This window comes from Trichechus manatus, unplaced genomic scaffold, assembly GCF_000243295.1.
Source record: "Trichechus manatus latirostris isolate Lorelei unplaced genomic scaffold, TriManLat1.0 scaffold00131, whole genome shotgun sequence".
NCBI classification, from domain to species: Eukaryota; Metazoa; Chordata; class Mammalia; order Sirenia; family Trichechidae; genus Trichechus; species Trichechus manatus.
Window position 1 is genome coordinate 600419 of NW_004444067.1, and position 22932 is coordinate 623350.

At 36.7% G+C, this 22932-nt stretch overlaps 1 protein-coding gene across 6 annotated transcripts; it reads right to left on the reverse strand.

Annotated features, from left to right (window-relative positions):
* Window positions 1-1793: 1793 nt before the first annotated feature.
* Window positions 1794-22724, reverse strand: RSRC2 (arginine and serine rich coiled-coil 2). 6 transcript variants are annotated; one of them, XM_012558033.2, is made up of 11 exons: window positions 22577-22722; window positions 21392-21467; window positions 18626-18782; window positions 17766-17809; window positions 15090-15280; window positions 13587-13760; window positions 11915-12037; window positions 7250-7329; window positions 5477-5706; window positions 4953-5042; window positions 1794-3645 (listed from the first exon to the last, which is right to left on the reverse strand). In XM_012558033.2, the coding sequence occupies exons 2-11, from the start codon at window positions 21416-21418 to the stop codon at window positions 3466-3468; spliced, it is 1296 nt and encodes a 431-aa protein (XP_012413487.2). In that variant the 5' UTR covers window positions 21419-21467; window positions 22577-22722; the 3' UTR covers window positions 1794-3465. The 6 variants fall into 6 exon arrangements, with proteins under 6 accessions (XP_012413487.2, XP_023594981.1, XP_023594982.1 ...); XM_023739213.1 differs by having other exon boundaries at window positions 5477-5709; XM_023739214.1 differs by lacking the exon at window positions 21392-21467 and having other exon boundaries at window positions 5477-5709; window positions 22577-22724.
* Between the last annotated feature and the right edge of the window lie 208 nt (window positions 22725-22932).

Below are 22932 nucleotides of genomic sequence, written 5' to 3' on the forward strand. Positions count from 1 at the left end.
TACAGTTTAGCGAAAGAAACAATAAAATAACTGGAGTTATTATAAATGTTGCCGTTCTCGGGTTGAGTGAGGTGTTGATGGGTATTCATCATATTAAATAAATATGTTAAATAAAAACACAGAAAGTTATGGATATGTAACAGAGAAACCTGACGGTCTGTTGCAGTCAGGGAAGTGAAGAGATGAGGTTTGAAATGAAACATGAAGGATTATGACGGCAAAGTTGGCGGTCACAGCATGGAGGATGCAATGAAGAGCGTTCTAGGCTGAAGAAAGCACATGTGGAATAAATAGGCAAAGAATGGAACAACATGAGGCTGGAACACTTGCGACCACTTTAGTGATTCACTCCCACCCGCGACACTGGGAAATCACTTAAACATTTTAAACAGGAGATGTGTTTGTGATCAACACATTTTCATTTTGAAAAGATGGTCCTGATTGCAGGGTAGAGAAAGGATTGGAGATGGAGGAAGAGTAAAATTCTTTGAGGCTAGTCAAGATTAATAGTAGAGATTGTTGTAGTAGTTAAATCAAAAAGTGTTAGCTTGGATTAAGGCAGTAGTAACATAGAGTGAGAAACCCTGCTGGTGTAGTGGTTAAGAGATACAGTTCAAATCCACCAAGTGCTCCTTGGAAACCCTATGGGGCAGTTCTACTCTGTCCTATAGACCTATAGGGTCGCTATGAGTCGGAATTGGCTTGACGGCAAGTGGCTTTTTCTTTGGGGGGGGGGTAATAGTGAATGGGAGAAAAGTAGGTAGTAGGAAAAAAAAAAACAAAACAAACCGTTGCTTTCGAATCGATTCCAACTCGTATCGACCCTATATAGGACAGAACAGAAATGTAGGGTTTCCAAGGAGCACCTGGTGGATTTAAACTGCCAACCTTTTGGTTAGCAGCTGAACTCTTAACCACTACGTGCCACCAGGGTTTCTGGTAGTAGAAAAGTAGAAATAACCCAGTTCTGACTCATGGCGACCCCACGTGTTACACAGTAGAATTGCTCCCTATGGTTTTCTTGGCTATAATCTTCAACACCGGTGGTGTAGCGGTTAGGAGCTATGGCTGCTAACCAAAAGGTCAGCAGTTCAAATCCACCAGCCACTTCTTGAAACCGTATGGGGCAGTTCTACTCTGTCCTTTAGGGTCACTGTGAGTCGGAATCGACTCAATGACTTTTTTTTTTAATTTTCAAGGAAACAGATCACTAGGCGTTTCTTCCACAGCGTCACTAGGTGGGTTCAAACTCCAACCTTTTGATCATTAGTCAATTGCAAACCGTTTGTGCTACCCAGGGACCTTATTAGAAGGTATTTAAAAGATAAAGTTGAAGCAATAGATCTAACTGATGGGTTGGATATGGGGAATGAGAGAAAATGATTGTTTTCCAGGATCATAGTTTAAAACACTGGTTGGTATGTGCCCATTTGAGATAGAGAACAGATATAAACCAGGTTTGGGAGCAAAGTTCTATTTTGGTCATGTGGTACCCTCAAGCAACTTTAGTCAATAAACATGCTGAGCAAAATTGCAAAAGGACAAATGCTGTATGATCTCACTTATATGAAATATACAGAAACCGAAGATTGTTAGTGGCTACCAGAGGTGGAAGGGAGGAAAGGGGGCTTTTGCTAAGAGGAAATTGCATTCATGCTGTGGAGGAATAATTTCAAAAGACAGCAATAATGGTGGAACATGATGAATATGTCACTGAATCACGTAGAAATTGTTAAATAGGCGAATGTTTTATTTTCACAATAAAAATGATTACATGTTGAAATACTTTGGATATGTTGACTAAACTTCAGCACTTTTCATTTTTAAAATTTGGCTACTAAATCATGTGGCTTACATTTTTCTGTATTTTTATCGGCAGTGCTACCCTAGATGAACATGAGAGACCATACTATTCATTTTATGTGTGGCCAGCTCCTATAATATTCTAGAAACATCAGTAGCAGTTAATGTACAATTTTGCACCCACAGTGACTTGCAGATCCATGAAATATTTCAATGGATTTTCAGGTGGACCTCAACTGAAAAATGAATTTGTGGTGACCCCAAATGACCCATAGTGTCATTTCCCCAGAAATCTTGGCTTCGTCACTGAAGCATGGATTTTTCCAGAGAATTACTGTGCTCTGGGAAAATTAATTTTAAACATTTACCAAAATACGTTAAATATCTTATAATCACTTGATTTTCATGTATCACAAAGACGTAGCTAACAAGCAAGATGGTAAGACTGTCATCCAGTTCTTAAAATCAGGGTCTAAGTTTTGTCTCTATAAGCAGTCGTCCCTTGTATTATTCTACATTATGGAGATGTTTTCAAAGGATTTTTCTAGGGAATGCTAATGGGTAAATTGTGTTGTATGCATAGAAAAACTGTACTATTCATTATTTGGAATGTACTTATACCAGTGAGATACACTTATAATTGCTTTTCTTTAGGCAAGAACATGAAGAAAAAAATTATGACTGTTGTAATGAAAGTAATTACCAATTTCGTAGTTTCCCCTCACCACCAAATTTATATCATATCTTCAATTTAGTGACAACGTAGTTTGCTTGTTTTAGCGTTTCAGGCTACTTTATTATGCAGGAGAAGACTTCAATGGGATAATGAGCAAAGTGCATACGAAGGACTTGTTATAAGGCACTTTATTAAAATAAAAGTGCTTACACATCCCTTTAATGCATTCATCTATTTCTTGAATAACATGGAATAGTTAACAAATACTGTACACCAATTCTGTCCCTTATGATAGTAGGAAAACAGTATTTCAATAGCTTTCTTTTGCTTGTTCTTTTCACATTCCTTGTACATTTTTGCTCACTATGGTATTGCCTATAGCATAGTTAATTGTTCTTAAAAAAAGGAGGGGGGTATTTCTAGTCAGTATTTTCTAATAGCAATTGCAAAATGCTACAGAAACCATAAAACAAATCCAAACAAGAATTTTAGGTAATTTACATTAACACCAGTTTTGAGAAAACCATTTTTATTATCATCACCACCCAGCTCACTTGTGCTGGATTATGTACCAAATGGCCAGATCGTCTAAAGAACATCTACATAACATTTCTTTCATGTTTCAAGAGATGAAAATAACTGTACAAGGTTAAGTACAAAAGTACACAAGACAGCGGACACAAAAAACCCATGTATGAGATTTTTATCCCACCTGCGGCTTTTATATATTTGAAAAGTAGAATTCATCAACTAAAAAATATTGTCCTTCTGTAGTCCTGTCAAGTTTAATTGAAGTGGGTTTAACCTGATTACAACACTAACACCAGTATCACTGATCTGATATTTACAAAAAATTGTATTTTTCAATAAATTAAAGTCAATGCAACACCCATGCAAGCTAGAATGCTAGCTGTTGGTGAACAAGGACCTGACATCAGAACAAGAAAAGTCTATAAAGTCCCAAACTTTTACAAGCGTGATCTTTTTCAAACTGCATCCATTCCTCGCATTGAAGATGTGAAACCCAATCCCATTCCTCTTTGTGTGTGAGTTTGTGATCTTGCCATTTCATACTGAGCATCAAGATTTCTAAATACTTCTTCCTGCTGCTTCAAAGTCTTGTAACTTTCTTCATCGACTGAGCTACATCCAGCTTCATCTTCACTCTAAATATCAGATATAAAATAATTAAAGAACTCAGATGAGGATAAAAAGATTTTCCCACTTGACAGTACTGTTAAATCAAATTTTCTGGATTCCTATTTGATCTCAATTACTCAGCTTCCATTTAGTCACTAACTGCCTACAGTGTGCAAGGCAATGTTCCTTCTAGGTATCAAGAGACAGCAGGATTAACAAAAATCCACGATATTACAGTGGTGGAAGCAAAAAACGTAAAAATGTGGAACATGTTACACAGCGTGTAAGTGCCATGGATAAAAAGAGAATGGGGATGGAGTGCTCCAGGAGAGGGGATGTCAGCTATTTATAAAATAGGTTGGTGGGAAAGGACTCTAAAATGGTGACTTCTGAGCAAGACCAAAACGAAGCAAGAAAAAGAGTGAGGCAGGTTATCAGACGGAAGAATGTTCCCAAGAGGAATACAGCAAATGCAAAGGTCTTTTGGCAAGAGGAATAGCAAGCTTAGTGTAGTGTCTGTTCCTCTCTAAGTACTTCGTTTAGGCCACGCGTCCCTTCGTAAATACCAACCCTCTTAGTAGTAACCAAAGGCTGAGCATTTGTGGACCTTTCCACGTGGTTGTATTAAAAAACACAAAGCCCACTGCCATCGAGTTGATTCCGACTCATAGCGACCCCATAGGGTTTTCCAAGGCTGTCAATCTCTACAGAGGCATATTGCCACATCTTTTTCCCGAGGAGCTGCTGGTGGATACCTAATGCAGTATATTCACACTTCAATAAATAGAAGTCTCTTTTCTACATGTTTAAAATAAGCTTCTATGAAACTTTTTAAAAATTAAGAAGGTCCCACCCCTCTAGGTACACTTAATCCTAAAAAACAAAAACAAAAGAACCCCAACTTTTATTTAAAAGCAAATTAACTCCTCCTTATGATTTCATTTTCATTTACTGAGTTCATGATGCTGAATAAGGTTCATCTAAGGTATAAACTCAATAATGATCAACGAATGTGCTAACTTAAATCCAACAATTTATACTGTCAACCAGTGAAGACTATGGGTTGTTTGTTAATTCTGTGCAATGAATCCAGAGATCATAAACAGAAAAGCACCATGAAGTATCCACAGTTGACACATAACTGAAATATCTTTAAGGTGAGAACTACATTATTTTACGCAAATAACGCGTACAACAGGCAGAGGAAAACGACGCACAAGGAGGGTGCCTGCCTGGCAAAAAAGTATAACATGCGTGCCATTTGTGTAAAAATATGGTAATGTTACCTTGAAGAAAAAAGTTGATATGAAGTTTAATACAAAGTGTAACTCACCTTAATACCCATTAATTTCCTAAATTTGACATTTTGGTCCTTATTCCCAAAATTCAGTTTTTCCCAGATTTCAGCAGACTGGGATTTGTCCTGTGAACAAATATGAAATTTTAGAATCTGTAATATTTTAACATGTTTTATTAGGATATTAAATCTTCCCATAATATAGTCTAAGCAAGACAAACAACAATAGCATTCATGGCATTATAATCAGTAGAACTTATAATTAAATATTTCTGTTATGAAATAATAAAGCAAAGAAATATAAGCAAGTACCTCATGAAAACACCCAAGCTAAGCACTTCTTTTCCCTCCATTTCACCTGTTGTCACTGAGTGGATTCTGACTCACATTCTGACTCACAGCGACTCTATAGGACAGAGTAGAACTGCTCCATAGGGTTTCCAAGGAGCAGCTGGTGGATTTGAACTGTCGACCTTTTGGTTAGCAGCCAAGCTAAAGCTTGACTTAGATCTTGCATGGTTTTCTTTAGTGCTATTAAAGGAATAAATAAAAGAACTTACCCCTTCTTTCTTGCCTTGCCAAAGCATTTTCCTTTTTTTCTCTTGTTCAGCAAATTTCATTGGGTTCACAGCTGCTGGATTATAATAGCTAGGTACAGCTATTCCAGTCTCTGCCAAAGCTTTAGCTTGCAAGGCTGCCATTTGAGCTGCCATAGCTATCTGAGGAGTTACTTGTGTTCCTGATGCCAACAGGGCAGCAACATTGAGAACAGAACCTCCAGTAGCTGCAGCTGCTGAAGACAAGTATGGCAATTAACACATAAACAATCTCTTGATGGGTAACAATAGGTTCATTATTTACACACAGAAAAAGCTACTAATTTGCAAAAAGGCAGGATTATTTCCACCAAACATAAGGAACTGGTTGAGTCTTAGCTTATAAAGCAATGACAATTTAGAGAACATTTATCCCTAAAGTATGTACTAAATACATACTCAATAATAAATACACACTAAAATACATACACGAAAACCTCATTTACTTCTGAGGATGAAGATAGTTCTGCAAATAGTAAGAAGGTATATGATTTCACTGGACATGAACCGTACATAGTACGTGTAGACATACTGAAATACAGTAAGATCTTATATTTGCATGGCTCTTTATAGTTTAAAAAATTATTTCATAGACACTACTTGAAACTCATAACATTTAAAACTGTTAAGCAGATTTAACAGATGAAAAAACCGAGACCCATAAAGTGTCACGCCTGGGATTTCCGTTTTAAGTGGCAGAGTCAGGAATTGACTCACGTGCTTTCTGATTATACATTTAACAGTTCAGAATATAACCTTAAAAAGTTTCAAAATTACTAGCATTATGGGAACCTAGCTACAAAGTTCTGTTTAATTATGCATTAAACACTGAATGGGTGTTTGTAAAAATTTGGAGTATTAAAAACAAACAAAAAACCCCGATTATTTACCGTGAATGGCAAAAAACATCTTCCAGATTCATTCCATACGAATTCCACATTAAGTTTGCTCTTATCACCTTCAACTATCCACAGGCAATGTTTACGCAAAGTCTAAAAACTTGATTTCTTAAAATAACAGTATGTAATCTATCACTCCATGTCAACTCACCAACTTTTAATAAACCGTATTTCCAAAATTTCAACTAAAAGACATTGGCAATAAAGGCTAAAGTACTACATGAAAAGTATAGTCACCATACACTCATCAAAAAAATTAACTGTATGGATCAAATCAGAAATATATACGTGTATAGATTTTGTGAAACCAGATTTAATGGTCTCAAAGAGACCAGAGGAATGGCGAAACTATGGCCCTGAATGCTCTGACCCAGAACTGAAACCATTCCCGAAGCCCACTTTTCAGACAAAGTTCACACAGGCCTATAAAACAAAAAATACACGTGAGGAATGTGCTTCTTAGTTCAATCAAATATGTAAGACCAAATGCGCAGCTCTTGTCCAAAAGCAGGACGAGAAAGCAGGAAGGGGTAGGAACTAGATGGACGCAGGGAACCCGAGGTGGAAAGGGAGAGCGTGCTGTCACATTGTGGGGATTGCAACCAATGTCACAAAATAGGATGCGTATAAATTTTTCAATGAGAAATTAACTAGAGCTGTAAACTTTCATCTAAAGCACAAAAAATAAAAATAAAAAAGGATTTTATGAAGCTGGAAACTAACACACTAAAAATGTTTACAATATATACATGAGTAGTAGGAATCACAGATGATTTTATTACTTTTCAAATTTTCTATGAACACGCCTTCCTTTGACAATAAAGGAAAAACATATTACCTGCAGCCATTTCTTGTTGTTTTTGTTTTTCAACCATTTCCTTTTCTCGTTGTTCTTGTAATTTCTTTGCCCTTTCCAACCTGTCAACGACAATTTGCATAAACGTAAGATAACACTCAGTATAAAACCAGTATGTGTATCTATTTCTCTGTGTGTGTAAAACAAGTCTACCACCCTCTAAAACTGACATCCGCAAGTGGAGAAAAGTAATCATTCTTAAGATGGTATCAGTCACATAGTTAATGGACATTTCAATACTGATTTTAAAGATTTTGGATTTGACCCAATAATCAAAATCTGGAATAGTTTTTACATGCAGTTTACACAGAATGAATAAAAAATTTAAAAAAATTATTCAATCTTTATCAGTGCTGGTTACAAGCACAAGGATAAAATTAAATCTTGCAAACAACATGAATTACATAAATGCTTCTTGGGGGAGGCTGAGCCAGAATGAGGCCAATCAAAACATCCAGATAATGATTTTTGTACTTATTCTTTATTATAGTTTTTCAAATAAATGAAAGCAGCCAAATACAAAAGGGCAAACAAATCTTAACTGCCATTCTCTATAATCTAATCTAATGTGCATGAGAGAGAGAGGAACCCTTTTAGCAGCTCAAGAAATTTATCATTAGCAAGGAACTAAAAACATATTCATCTCAAACAAAATAAAAACAAATTTCAGCTCACACTAAATTCACTAAGGAATACGCATGCTAAATGTGCTGTCAAGTCAGTTACCAGTTGCCTTCTAGTCCATTCCAATTCATAGTGACCCCATGTGTGCAGAGTAGAACTGTGTTCCATAGGGTTTTCAAGGCTGTAGCCTTTTGGAAGCAGATCACCAGGTCTTTCTCCAGATGTGCCTCGGGGGTGGGTTCAAACCGTCAACCTTTTGGTAAGCAGTCGAGCACTGAACCATTTGCTCCACTCAGGGATTAAATGTGTTTGCTCAATCAGTATCTACTTTCCATTCAGGAAATAAAAAGTAATATTATTTTTGTAATGAGTTCCTGAAAGAGAAGTCCCTTTTCTTCCTAAGGAATCCTTGATTTAACAATTGTAAGATAAGGATCATCTCTCCCTTTAATGCAGTGTAAACAGAACAATGGGCTATGGATAATAAAATACAGTGGTCCCCCAGCCACCCTTTTAAAACAGTCCTGAAGTGATTCCTGAGGTTTACCCTGTAACCGAAGACAGGTCTCTAGGGCCAAAAGTAACACAGATGAGGAACATGCTTCAAAGTCGAATCATTATGCGTGACTAATGGGCATACCAACCCAAGGGCAAAGATGAGCAGGCAGGACAGGAAGACTGGATGAGTGGGAAACAGAAAACCTGGGGTAGAGCGAGTGTTGACACATCGTGAGGCTGGCAACCAATATCATAAAAAATGTGTATTAAGTGTTTAGTAAGAGATGAATCTGCTCTGTGAACTTTCACCTAAAGCACAATAAATACAGTGGTAGTGAACTGGAATTTAACAATCGCTCACATTTCCATGAAAATAATATTACAATCTATAATCTATTCCCTCTTTCTAAGCACACATGGAAATAAGACACAGCACAGATCTGACTGTGCACTTGACAATAAAGTTTACAATCTGGGTTAACAATAAAAGGCAGGTTCACAGAATACTGCTCCCATCTGAAATAAAAAAACAAAAGAAGAAAAATGGTCTACATATTGTAGATTCTCATTAACAACAACAAACTTCCTTTCAAATGTCAAGGTAGCCAAGGAATAATCTGGTATGCAGAAATTAGATTTCATGTAAACCTGTCATCTGAAAGATCACTAATTAGATTATTTTTAAGTCAAGAAAGTTTCAAATGCTAGTAACAGCTTCAACTTTAATAAAATCCAAAAATTAACCGGGGTCACAACAGAGGGTCCCAGACAGAGTTGGGGAAAAATGTAGAACAAAATTCTAACTCACAAAATAAAGACCAGACTTACTGGCCTGACAGAGACTGGAGAAACCCAAGAGTATGAGCCCCAGACACACTTACAGCTCAGTAATGAAGTCACTCCCAAGGGTCACTGTTCAGCCAAAGATCAGACAGCCCCATAAAACAAAACGGGGCGCAACAGTCCAGGGACAAGGACTAGCAGGCAGGAGGGGACAGGAAAGCTGGGAACAGGGAACCGAAGGTTGAAAAGGGACAGTCTTGACATGTCGTAGAGTTGTTAACCACTGACATAGAACAATACGTGTACAGTTTAATGAGAAACTATTTGTTCTGTAAACCTTCATCTAGAAGTACAATAAAAAACATTTTAATTAAAAAAAAATCAATCCAAACATTAAAGTAGATTTATATTACACTACTAAATAAGAGTAGACTCTATGGTTTAAAAATTGTCAGTTAATGAACCCTTAATTATACATTAGTTCAGGTTTTATAATAATTTATTTGCTAATTCTGTTTGTGTTTCATAAAGAAAAAATAAGTGACTACTACTGACTGTACTGAAATGGTTACTGCAGGTTTGGAGTTAACACCATTCACCCAGGTGAACGGAATGAAGAGGGGACGCTCACACATCTGCTGCTGTTCAGCTGGGGCTCCTGTGGGGCTTGGCTTTCAGTGCAGCAGCGTATCAGGTTACACTGGAATAACTGGATTTTTGTAATAATAATAAAAAACCAACCAACTACAAACAAAAAAAAGCCTCAATTTCATAAAGGAAAAAAATGAAAATCCAGGGTGTGATTTTCAGAAAATGAGAAAGCCTGCACAAGTGCTTGGCTGTTATTTTACTTCTTGCCACCCCATATGAAGGAGTTCTTACAGAGTTTTGCAGATTTCAGTTAGACATCCCTGGTGTGTGGTTCCATAAACATGTATCTTTGAAGCATCAGAGAATTAAAAAAAATACAATGTTCTCCTTGTTATCAGGAGTAAATCTTACAAGATCATTTAAATTGGCTTATGATGTATATTTCATATTTGCCACCTTCAAAATAAGAAAACTGGTGACAGAATGCTAAGTATTATTGAAAATATTTTCTGTTCTTGAGAGAAAAACACAAAAATAAAGGCAAAAAAAAAAAAAAGCCTTTTTCAGAGGCAAAATTAAAGAGTTCTTTGAATCAAATTTAAGACACAAAAAACTTCATTAAAAACCAAAATAATTGCGACTACAGATTACTTGAAAAGAAAAAAATGAGAAAAATAACAAACACCAACAGTTAGCCATTAGGGAAAAACAGAACTGCTGCTAACACCTCAATTTTTCCAGTTGTGCCAATAAGTGGAAGTCTAAGATGAGAATCAATAAACCACTTACTTAGCACTAGGTCACAAAGTTGTTACAGTTTATTCAGGTCTAGATTCAATGGTTTATTTGTATTATCCTCTGACTGCAAGAATTCATTTAGTATGTTTTAAGTTTTATCTACTTCAAACGGCAAAGGAAAAAATGTTGTTGTTAGGTGCTGTCAAGCTGGTTCCGACTCATAGCAACCTTGTGTACAACAGAATGAAACACTGCCCAGTCCTGTGCCATCCACACAACAATCACTGCTATGTTTGAGAGCCCATCCTTGCAGCCACTGTGGCAATCCATCTTGTTGAGGGTCTTCCTCTTTTTTGCTCTCTACTTTACTGAGCATGATGTCCTCCAGGGAATGCAGGGAATGGTCCCTCCTGATAACATGTCCGAAGTCCATGAGACCAAGCCTCGCCATCTTTGCCATTAAGGAGCATTCTGGATATACTTCTTCCAAGACAGGTTTGTTCTTCTGGCAGTTCGTGGTATATTCGATACTCTTCACCAACATAATTCAAAGGTTATCAATTCTTCAGTCTTCCTTATTCACTATCCAGTTTCCGCATGCGTAAGAGGTGACTGAAAACATCATGGCTTGAGTTAGAGGCATCTTAGTCCTCAAGGTGACATGTTTGCTTTTCTTTTGCAGATCTGCCTAACGCTATATGTCATTTGATTTCTTGACTGCTGCTTCCATGGGTGTTGACTGCAGATCCAAGTAAAATGAAATCATTGACAACTTCAATTTTTTCTCCATTATCATGTTACTTATTGGTCCAGTTGTGAGGATTTTTGTTTTACACTGAGATGTAATCCATACTGAAGGCTGTGGTCTTTGATCTTCGTCCGTTAAATGCTTCAAGTTCTCTTCACTTTCAGCAAGCAAGGTTGTGTCGTGTGCATATTGCAGAATGTTAATGAGTCTTCCTCCAATCCTGATGCTCCATTCTTCTTCATATAGTCCAGCTTATAGACTGATTAAATATGGTAAAAGGATATAACTGACACACACCTTTCCTGATTTTAAACCACACAGTATCCCCTTGTTCTGTTCAAATGACTGCCTCTTGGTCTATGTACAGGTTCCTCATGAGCACAATTAAGTGTACTGGAATTTCCACTCTTTGCAATGTTTTCCATAATTTGTTATGATCCACACAGTCGAATGCTTTTTCATAGTCAATAAAAAACAGGTAAACATCTTTCCGGTATTCTCTGTTTTTAGCCACGATCCGTCTGACATCAGCAATGATATCCCTTGTTCCACTTTCTCTTCTGAATTCAGCTTGAATTTCTGGCAGTTCCCTGTAGACGTACTGCTCCAACTATTTTTGAATTAGCAAAAAAAATTGAGTAGCATTAAGTAAAAACTGTACGTACCTCCTAGCTAAAGCTTCTTGTGCATCCATTGCTGTGTTTCTGCCTCTAAAGGGAGGTGGACTAGGAGTCCGGCTTAAACTTCTGCTAAATCTTCTTGGTTTCTCAATTCTCTTCTTTCTATCTCTGCAATAAATCGTATTTTACATGTCTCATTATGGCCAAGTAACGAGAATTAACTTTCTGAAATCAAAATGGTACATGGTGGTGGTTTCACATGATGAATGTAATTAACATCACTGAATTGTACATGTAAAAATGTTACAACAGCAAATATTCTGTTACATTTATTTTTATGACACATACTCAAAATAAAAATGGTACAAGAAGTTAAGAGTTTGAGCCATTTCCCTCCCTTTCACCTCTGTTTCACATTTTCCACTGGCGTGACAAGTTTCTTTTGTATATGGCCAATATTTTTGGAAATTTATTTAACCATCCCCATTATACGTAAATACTTAGGTTGCTTCCAATCTCTAGCATATTACAAGCAAGGTTGTGGAGACTACCCGTGCACATAAACCATTTTGTACTTGTATAGTTAAGTATATAGGATAAATTTCCTCAAGTGGGACTGACAGGTCAAATGTTCCTAGTGTTTCATCTACAATGAAATTTATAGACATTTTTTCTTAATACGCAAGGTATTTGTCACTAAACAAAAGCATTAGCAAAATAAAAAATTGAATGCTTCATTTACTTTAGATTCATTAATCTCAATCTGAAATCAGTATACTACTATAAACCAAAACTAAAAACTAAAAACTGATAAACTCATTTAATAAGACTCAAATAAGTGCTAAATCATAAAACCAGATATTGTAAGTCTGTTTTTACCTATATTTTAATCTTTGTATAGACTGTTTGACCTACGCAACAATAAATTACCGAAGAAGCATCTATTACCTCTAATAGTAGTATATGTAAGTACCTGTGATACACTATTAACAATTGTAGTATAAGAGAATAAAAATATTTCTGAAGAACACATGTAATGGAAAATTTTCTCACATGCGCTTTATTGTACACCCTGTCTCAACGAAGTAAAGCCTCCTCCAAATTAAGATTTGAATTAGTATCTGAGATAATACACTATGTAGTAGCTTAAGTACATGTATGGACTTTGCATTCAGGTAAATGTATGATCCAGTCCTGGCTCTATCACTTAATAACCGTATAATTTTGGGCTTTGGGGCAATTACTTAATCTAAGCCAGACGGATCTGTGTAACAATAGGGATGTTATGGGGATTCACTGAGCTAATACATGCAAAGAGCTTTAACATTATATGTATACATACAGCACATAGTAGGCATCCAACGCTAGCTACTGTGATTATAAAATTAATGCTATGAATTCAAGTGTTCAAAACAACTGAAGTAATTTTAATAGCACTATTTGTACCTGTACTTCACAGGAATTTTAATGACCAAACAAGAAATACGTGAGAATGCTTCAGAGTTATTTAGTGTATTCTTTATTGGCCAGGATATGATTAAAATATAAGTCTAAAACTGCAATTCTGATTCCCAAATTTTAATATCCTCAGACTGACAAAGGATAAACAGATGCTGGGAGGGGTCTATTCCTAGCACACAGCAGGCCATAAATGTCATCCACTGAATCAGGAAAAGTTTTTATGGCGTCAATTTTACTCCGGATGACAAGCACCTACCGACTTCTACTCCTTGTCCTACTTCTGCTTCTACTCCTATGCCGGTGTCTTGATCTTGAGCAGGAACGAGATCTGACCCGCCGTTTCCTCTCCCTGCTTCTGGATCGTGATTTCTTTCTCTCTCTGCTTCTGGACCGAGACTTCTTCCGCTCCCTGCTTCTACTACGATGGCGCCTGAAATTAAAGTGCACAGAGTTTGTAGTTACTCAGAGTTGTCTCTTTTCAATTATACATGAGTTCACATTTGTACTATATACAATCAAAACAGCCAATAAGCCTGTGGTTTATGACGCTGTTACTATTGTATGCAATTAAGCAGATTCTAATTCACAGTGAGCCTTCAGGATAGAGCAGAACTGCCCCATAGGGTTTCCAAGGCTGTAATCTTTACGGAAGCAGACTGCCAGATCTTTCTCCCTCGGAGCAGCTGGTGGGTTCGAACCACAGACCTTTAGGTTAGCAGCCAAGTGCTTACCCACTGCACCATCAGGGCTCCTTATGGAAAGGATAATGGATATTTTTAAAAGAAAGGAAACTTTCATTCTTGCTTGATGATGCTTCCTAGTGACCACAGCAAAGCTATATAAACATGTAAAAAATGTTTAACTCGCCCTACTCCAACTCAGGATTTTGTTTAACAGCGTAAAATTTGATTTACCAGAGTACTTATAAACTTAAGGATAATATTTAATCAAGTTATTCTACTACTGAAAAATTTTGATTCTGATACCACATATATACTCCCCGGAGTCCGCAAGTATGTTAAACACCGGCTTCTTTAAAAAAACAAAAACAAAAACAAAAAAAACCCTAAAAAACAAAAAAACCCACATATTTGAGCCTTGGTCCAGTTTAAAAAATTTGTTTATCTATACCACAAGAGAAAACCTAGATTAGATATATTCTAACTATGTCATTCTTCCTACAATACATTCAAACTACATCATGGAAAAAGGATTGTTACATTGGCTTAAACAAAATCAACGTAATTCAACAATGTATCATTTTTTCACTGTAAGAGACAGATCAATCAAGAATTAAAAGAATTATAGCAACTAATTGGGTGTGTTAATCATAATTATCCCTTATCCTACAGTCTTGGAAACCATTTTTGCAGTTATCAGAAAGCAAAGCCCAAAAGGCTTCAGCTATTAGTGGGCAAAGCAAGTAAAAACATCAATTTCCTAATTGATTGCTTTGGTACTGTTGGAAAAGGAGTCCCGGTGGCACAGTGGTTAAAGCAGTCGCCTGCCAACCAAAAGGTCAGTGGTTCAAACCCAACAGCCATCCCGTGGGACAAAGATGTGGCAATTTGCTTTCGTAAAGATCGACGGCCTTGGAAACCCTATGAAGCAGTTCTACTCTGCCCTATAGGGTTTTTATGAGTCAAAATCGACTTGCCGGCAGCAGGGGTGGTTTGGGTACTGCTGGGTTAATGAAAAGCTTTCTGTTAACTTACAGCTCGTTAGCAGAAGGCACTAAATAATAACCCAAATCACTTACCTTTCACGGGATCTAGATCTGGAGTGACTTCTGCCTCTTGATGACTTCCTTTCTTTGCGTTTGTGCCTGTCCTCACCATTTTCAGATGAATTAAGTCGCTCTCTTCCCTTATCAGAAGAATGTTCTTTGTCATTATGTTCCTCAGACTTGTGTTTCTTAGAGGATTTATCTTTGGATTCATGTCTTCTTGCCTGTTTTAAGAAGAAGTTGGTTCTTTCAGGAAAATAGTGCAACAAAGAGAGTTAGTATGGGTATCAGAAGACAAAAATGTTGTGATGCAACATTAGTAACCTTAGGAGTGTGTGGTTCAAGTAAAAAAATGATCTAGTTTCACATCACCCAAATGTTGCAGACGTATCATTACAAATTTCATTTATTCCTTTATAAACCCCCCAAATGCAGTTTCCTCCCCCAAATACTATTTTCAATATGACAATAAAAACAGTGAATAATATTCAACGTTGTAATAATACTGAGAAACCATGTCAGACAAAGAGAAAATTCTGATGTTTCCTTTATCTAAAAGAGCAAGGAAGTATAGATGTGTATTCAAAACTTTCAAGTTTTGCCAACAAACCTTTTAGAAAAGAGACCATAGAGATACACCAATTTCTAAATTCAGAGTACATATATTTTTAAGTTTCAAAAGTAAAGGATGGAGATAATAAGGACACAAAGAAATGCACCAGAAAACGCATTTCAAATTAAGTAAGCTAAGTAAAAATTAATCATACGAAGCATTAATATTTTCTGCAGTTTCAAATTACTTTGCGCAGAGTTGCGATGTCCCTTTTATAGCTATACTGCCACATCCTCTCTAAAAGAGCTCTTGATTTTCTCCCAATATCTAAACTGAAGCAATCACTTTCCATCTTGCACTATCCCAACAGGTTTGGAGTTCTATTTTGGCTCAGGTACCTAGGGTAGAGAAAACGGTAACTGAAACTGTTTTCAAACTAGGTTTAACAATCAGCCTGCCATCATACGATACATACCTCCCCATACTCTGAAAGACTAATAACCAAAACTTTCATAACAATATGCATTCAGAGACTCAGCTAAAACAAACTGTGTGATGAAGTCTCCACCTTACCACTCAAATAAAAAAAAGCAATTACCACTGAGTCGATTCAGACTCATGGTGACCGTGTAGGAAGTGCTAAATATTAGATTTCCCCACTTGAAGATTTGTCTAATTGAGTTTGTAGCTAAAGTTTAAATCCTGGACATCCTAATAACTGAATTTTAAAGGTGGAAGGAAACTCAAACCCTAACTCAACTTCCTTATTTTACATATAATTTTACTAAGATCTAACTTCACAAAGCTTCCAGTGAAGCTGGACCGAGGCCCTATGTTGTTGTGATTCCTATACCACTGCTTTTCACCGTAACCGAGGACACTTATTTCAAGTTTCCCAAAATAGGCCACAGCATGTTCCTTTCCACTCAAGATGAACTGTTCTTAAAAACAAAAATAATCTGGCCAATCATTTTGGAACATGCACGATGATATTCTGAAAATGATCATAGTAAGTAACTATTTTGCAGAAAAACAAGAGACCTGGAGACATAGCTAAATTTTAGTTTCACTGCCAATTCTCTGTAACATGATCTTATAAAAAGCGTCTTGACTTTCCAGAATAAAATGGCAAACTGGAAAGGCATTAAGTGGTTAACTTCCAAACGTTTTAGAGTTTATTTCAAACCAGTTTTCCAAACATAACATTACTATTGATCATTAAAAAAACAAAAACACCAAAAACATTATTAAAACCCTTAACTGATTTAAGATATATTTAAGGGAAATAGGAGTTTGAATGACTAATAGTTACCTTATCATGAAGTAGGCTTATTATTTTGCTATCTGAGTCTGCAGCGTCTTCAGTTCAGTCTCTTCGCGCATTAGCACGCTGAGTATGATTTATTATAGAAATGTTATCATGTGAGCTAAACAAAATAGTCATTTTCACAAAAACTCTCCTAAATTAAAAATTTAACAGAGCTTCCATTAGGGGAAGAGGAACTTCCTGCCCGCATTGGTTTTAGGAGTCCCTTGCCCAGCCCCCATAACTCTTCTCCTCCCTTTTTGACTACTTTTGCTCTTCCTTGTTGTTTCTCATCTTCTCAGGTGAGTGGGCAAGTTATCTCCTCTGCAATGCAGCTGATGCCTTTTTTTTTTGTCCTCAAGTTTTGTTGTTACCATCACCTTTTTAGCTGTCCCTCACTATCCGGGAAATCAAAATAGTTTACTAAAGAAAAGAGGACCCTCATTATCTTCCATAAAGAAAAAGTGCCCACAGATATCTAGGGTACTGCTACTTAAAGATGATGGTTATCTAAAATTCCTGAGCAGAGGGCAGGCACGAGAAGACTTGGGACCTCAGATTAATGGAAGCTCTGTGACAGGCCTAAAAAACCAATTATATTCTTCATATGAAAATTTTATTGTGACTATTTTCACAGCATAATAAAATTAATAGTTTCTGAATGTACTTTTCATACAAACAACTATCTTCTTGAAAAAATGATGAATCATGCTTATTTTATAACCCAATTAACCTTTTAAATTTCAAGTTTTGGTACTTACCTTGACAATACCATATATGCACACAAACATTTCTACCAGATACTTTACAAGTATTTTAAAGCACCTATTCACTACAAAGTATTAATTACCTCTTTGCTTCTGCTCCGGCTCCTGTGTTTTCTTCCTTCATTTTCTGTAAATACACAAAAAAATTCACTATAAGCAAAGATAAAGGAACATCTCACCTTAGCAAACAAATTCCAATACTTCTATAAGGAACAATTTCCACTTCATTTAGCTAACTACAGCCTCTACTGGTCATCGTCCAATGACTTTTTGGATGGCGGGGTTGGAGTATTTTCCGATACTATGTGAAATAAAGCAGCTATCTGAACAATCCAGGAAAGAGCAGGAAGTAAGCAAAAAAGTTCCCTGAGGAATCAACATTGTTTTTAGGGAGTCACAGATTTGTAACACTTTACAAAACATTCTAACCAGCCTATCTTGTCTCCTAGTTCGTCACAAATTCAACAAGGGGCTTACTAGAAATAAATAATTCAGAAAAATAAAAACTGAAATACCCCATGTAAGAGAAAATTACAACTTTGAAGTTAAATACTATTGTACTTCTCACTTAACTTCTTCATTCAGTAACAATGCCATTTTTTTTTTAAAGAGCACAGCAGTCACATTTTCTACACCGCTTATCAGTCCTGTTCCATTCTCTTTTCTTTAAAGTGAACGTGGAGCATTTTGAAACTCCAAACCTCTTGCTTCAGAAATACTCTAATATTAAGCTAAAAAGAAAAACAATTTTAAAAAATGTTCTTGTACAAAAATAGTAGCTTACTCTACAGAATATTAAATTCAGAATAATACAACACTATCTAGAATATATATTTAAAAATATTATTATACATGTAAATGATTTCAATAAATTAGAGACATAACTTTAAAAAATACATATATATGAAATGATAGTAATTATCACATTTCCATCATTTCATACCTGACTTTCGTTTTCTTTCTCTTGACCTCGATCGTGACCTTGAATAATGATGCTTTGAGGCTCTAGGAGAAACAGAGACATCTGACTGCTCTTTTTTCTTGTCTCTATCTGGGGACATCTTTTCTGGGGCTAGCCCATCTCGTTCTGTATCACTAGCCTAAAAGTTTAAGAGGAAAATGATTAAAATTCTTATGTATTTACAATGTTTCCAACTTCTTAAAAGAGAAGGTGGGAAGACAGTCATCTTTGAGTTAAAAAAAAAAAAAAAAAAAAAGAAATTAGAATGGCTAATTCCAAATCGCTAAATAAGATTTCTACACTGAAATTAGACCCAAATGATTTCAAATGACTAACTTGATACCAAAGAGAAACATACATACTCAGACTGTTTAAGTTTTTAATCATAATTTTTAAAAATAACTTTTACGATGTTTGGGAGAGGAGGATAAGGCTCTAAGTATTTCCAATAAACATCCAAAAAGAGAAAATAGTCTTTTTTAAAAAATTCTTTTAGCTAACTTGACAAAACAATTCCTTTATCTTGAAGTAGCATACATTAAAAAGACATTTTTAATGAGCTGTTAGGGTTAAAAGACTTAAGTATGCAAGATCTTAAAAGTGGAGGATAATGCTTCTAGAATATTCTAAGAGAGTGAACATTAAATTACCTATTTGAGAACCTATCTTAAATTCATTAACCTTCTTCAATGAAAACAGCCCCCTTGGCACAGTGCTGCTGCAAAATATGGCCTGCCTCTCCTCACATATGCTCTGAGCTCTGGAAATACTGTTTTTGCTTTAAACATTTAAAAAAATAGAACACTTTTCCCGGAGACTTAACTTACCTAAGACTAAGTTCCTTCATCTAAATATTAGTTCTTTGTTTTCCAGTTCACAGAAGGCAAGGTAATCATCCTTGCTCCTAACATGGAGCCCTGGTGGTGCAATGGTTGAGAACCACACTGCTAACTAACCAAAAGGTTGGCAGTTCAAATCCACCAGCTCCTCCTTACAAACCCTATGGAGGCAGTTCTACTCTGTCAGTTGCTATGAGTTGGAATTGACTCAACAGCAATGGTTTTTTTTTTCCTCTTAACATAGTATACAGCACAGAAATCAACCAAATGTTTGAAGAATTCCAGTTATTATTCTTCATTAAAAACGGATCTCTGTGGCTCTGCTGAACTATGTGGTCTAAATTACAAACAGGAGTACCATAAATGGAGAAACTGATTTAGGCTGGAGTCATACAAAAAGCTCCAAGCCTCATGGAGAGACTAGAACCTCAAAGGTCTCGTGAGTTAGATTTTGATAAAAGACAGGGGAAACAGTTGCAGTAGTACATGGAAGGTGGGGGGAGCTGATTACTTAGGATGGGTTTGTAAATTACTATTTCTGTAGAGCCCTTCAGGTAAAAAGGCTTTTTACCTTTCTTCAAAAGGGCTGTTAAAAACAAGCAAGCAAGCAAGCAAATAATGGGACAGACTTTGTGGACTATAAGGCCTAAATTATTAACTATCTGGCCCTTCACAGAAAGTTTACGGACTTCTGACTTAGGACATCAGAAGTAACAGAATCTGGTTTGGATAAACACGGAATCACTATACATTCCTCCGCAAGAGGAATCACATTGATATCGAACTTACCCCTCCCTTAGGAAGATTAGTCAGAAATACTAGTATCAAGTAAATTAAACAGAGTATATTTTAACAAATGAGGTGTGAGAGGTTGCATTAATTCAACAACTATTCACTGAGGGTCAAAGAATGTGCCACAACCCATGCTAGCCTCTAGGAACAATAAATTAAAAGGGAAGGATTTAGAGATTAGTTGGGGAGAAATACATTAATTGTGTGTTAAGCCTCCAACAATGGTACAAAAAATGCATTAAGAAACAGAGCAACTGGGGAGCTGTCCCATGTGTATTCATACTTCTCCAGTTTTCTAAGTATAGGTGATTTCTGGAAACAAGAATTTTTAAGCTGAAAGGTTTTCAGTCCCTTAGAATCACTGAGATTAAACTTTTTCATTTTACAGATAAGATCCAACATTAACTGGTTTATGTAAGCTTATACTGTATCTTCATTTCTTTGTTGTGTCTAATATTAATAAACGATGCTGTATCACACAATTAAGAGCAATTTTGATTCTCATAACTAACATCAGGTATTTTTACCTTTTATTCTTGTTCTTATCATAAGCCGTAAGGACTACTTCAGACACATCTATGATGTCTAAGTGTGAGTACATCTTTTACTTGGTAAAATAAAAGCCAACTCAAAAACTTTCAGCAGTGCCATCACCTCTCTCAGTGCATGCCACTTTTCAAAGAGACTGAATTCCTGAATCACTGGCACACTTCTACAGAGCACAAGCACGATTAGAATTGAAAATCAACTTTCCATGGAAGAGCCAGAGCTTAGCGCAGACCTTAAAAGTTTTCTGTCAATCGTTTAACTACATGCTTGCAAATAATAGGAAAAACAGGCTAGAAATTTACACGTAACGGTCAAAATCTTATCTAAGCAGATTATGGCTGATAGCACAGTGCAAGTATCCAGAAAATATATCAACTGAGTATTAAAGTTTTCCTTTAAAATTTCTGAGTGTGGCTTTACTTCAATTTAGTAAGGATTTATAGACAGATCTTAACTGCTAACTGCAAAACTGTCTAGTATTTGCTCTAACAGAAAGCCACTTTTGTTTCTTAAAATTTACATCGTGTTGAAAACCCTAAAGATGCCCATCAAGACAAAATATACTAATCTTTTTCCTGGGAAAGAAGGTAAGCATTCAAGACTAGGTCATTTCTCCAAGGGATCACGTCTTTTTAGTGAAGGTACTGCAGAAACAAAAACAAACATTTGAATTGATCTCCCTGTTTAAAATATTTGAGCACAAGTAAAACTATTCTTCAAAGTAGATTAAAAGGCCTAAAACACAACTTAAAGGAAACATTAAAGTGAAATCAGAAAGCTATCAGACCATTTCGAAGCCCAGATGTTGCTATCACAAAAAGTAAACTTTAAAATTTTCTTTACTGTCAACGTTCCAATTTATTTTCGAAAATGAGAAGATGGAATTTTTTGGTCAATGGAGAGAATACAAAACGCTTATATTTTTAAGAGGATAAGTAAAAATTAAGTAATCACACAACCAGGCAACAACCTATCAGATCAGGAACATGATACACAAGGCAGGCTTATTGTTCAGAAGAGGTAATTTAAGAACTGTAATTCTGATTTGGATCAACGAAGTGCTCTTAAAATTAAAGAAACAACGCCAGTGGCAGGACTTGATTACATGTTTCTCAAAAACTTCAAAATCTGATTACATGACGACTCTCTTCCGAAACCGAACCATCAGAATTCCTAGTTTCAAAACCTAAGTAGTATAATTTTTACTCCCTTTCAACAATACCTCCCCCCAACTCCTTATTAATAAATAAACTAAGGTTTACAAATGGAAAACCAATCAAAATTATGCAACTAGAATAATCTCATTGAACGCAGGCAAAAAAACCTCTACAAGGCTGCTGTTCTCACATTGTATCCCTCTTTGACCCAATATTTTTCAGAGACGATCCCTGATCTCTTTCTTCTCTTCCCCAGTCCCTTTTCCACCACGAATATCATAAATTCCCAGTGCCTGAGAAATCTGTATAAACCTCTAGCCCGGATGAGTTCGCGAAATTGGAGGCAAGTCTGTTAGCCGAAAAGGACGAGGAAAGTTCTAGAAAAAAAAGACACTCCCTGCGGTTCCCCACCCCCATCGGCACCGCCTTACTTCCCCCTCCCGACAGCAAGCAGCCATGACGGCAGGCACAGAAGAAGGCCGCGGCGCCATTTTGTCCACACACACGCGCAGACAACCGCTCTGGGTACCGTTCACCCACTCCTTGGACAGTAGCACAAAAATATCCCTGGTCTGAAATTCAGATTCAGCACCTACCGCCATAGTCTAGAGTCCCGGCCGCTAAGGCGGCACCTCAATTTGCCGCTTTCAACTGTACCGGCCCCCCAGAAGCTTCTCCGCAGACTGACTAAATCGCTCGCGCGAGAGACCCGGATGGCACAAAGGCGATGAGGCCCCACCAGTCGCAGAGCATGCTGGGGGGGAAAGGGGTGGAGACAAAGGTTTCTATAGTAACGCTGATCGAGGCGGTGATTGGTTGTTCTTTCGAAGAGGGCGTGCAAGGCCAGAGGAGAGGGCAGGGCCAAGAATATACCCTAGAACGCGCAGTGTTAGGGTCGGAACGGGTGCAATTTAAGGTGATCAACTTCCTGTTTCGATTCTAAAACAATCTT

Coding starts and splice junctions, on each gene's coding strand:
- RSRC2 (XM_023739213.1), bottom strand. CDS start 21,418: ATGCTTACCTTCTTTCCCAGGAAAAAG. Junction 5,710..7,249: donor ACAACAAGAAATGGCTGCAG/GTAATATGTTTT, acceptor ACTTGTCTTCAG/CAGCTGCAGCTACTGGAGGT. Junction 3,646..4,952: donor GGAAATTAATGGGTATTAAG/GTGAGTTACACT, acceptor TCTGATATTTAG/AGTGAAGATGAAGCTGGATG.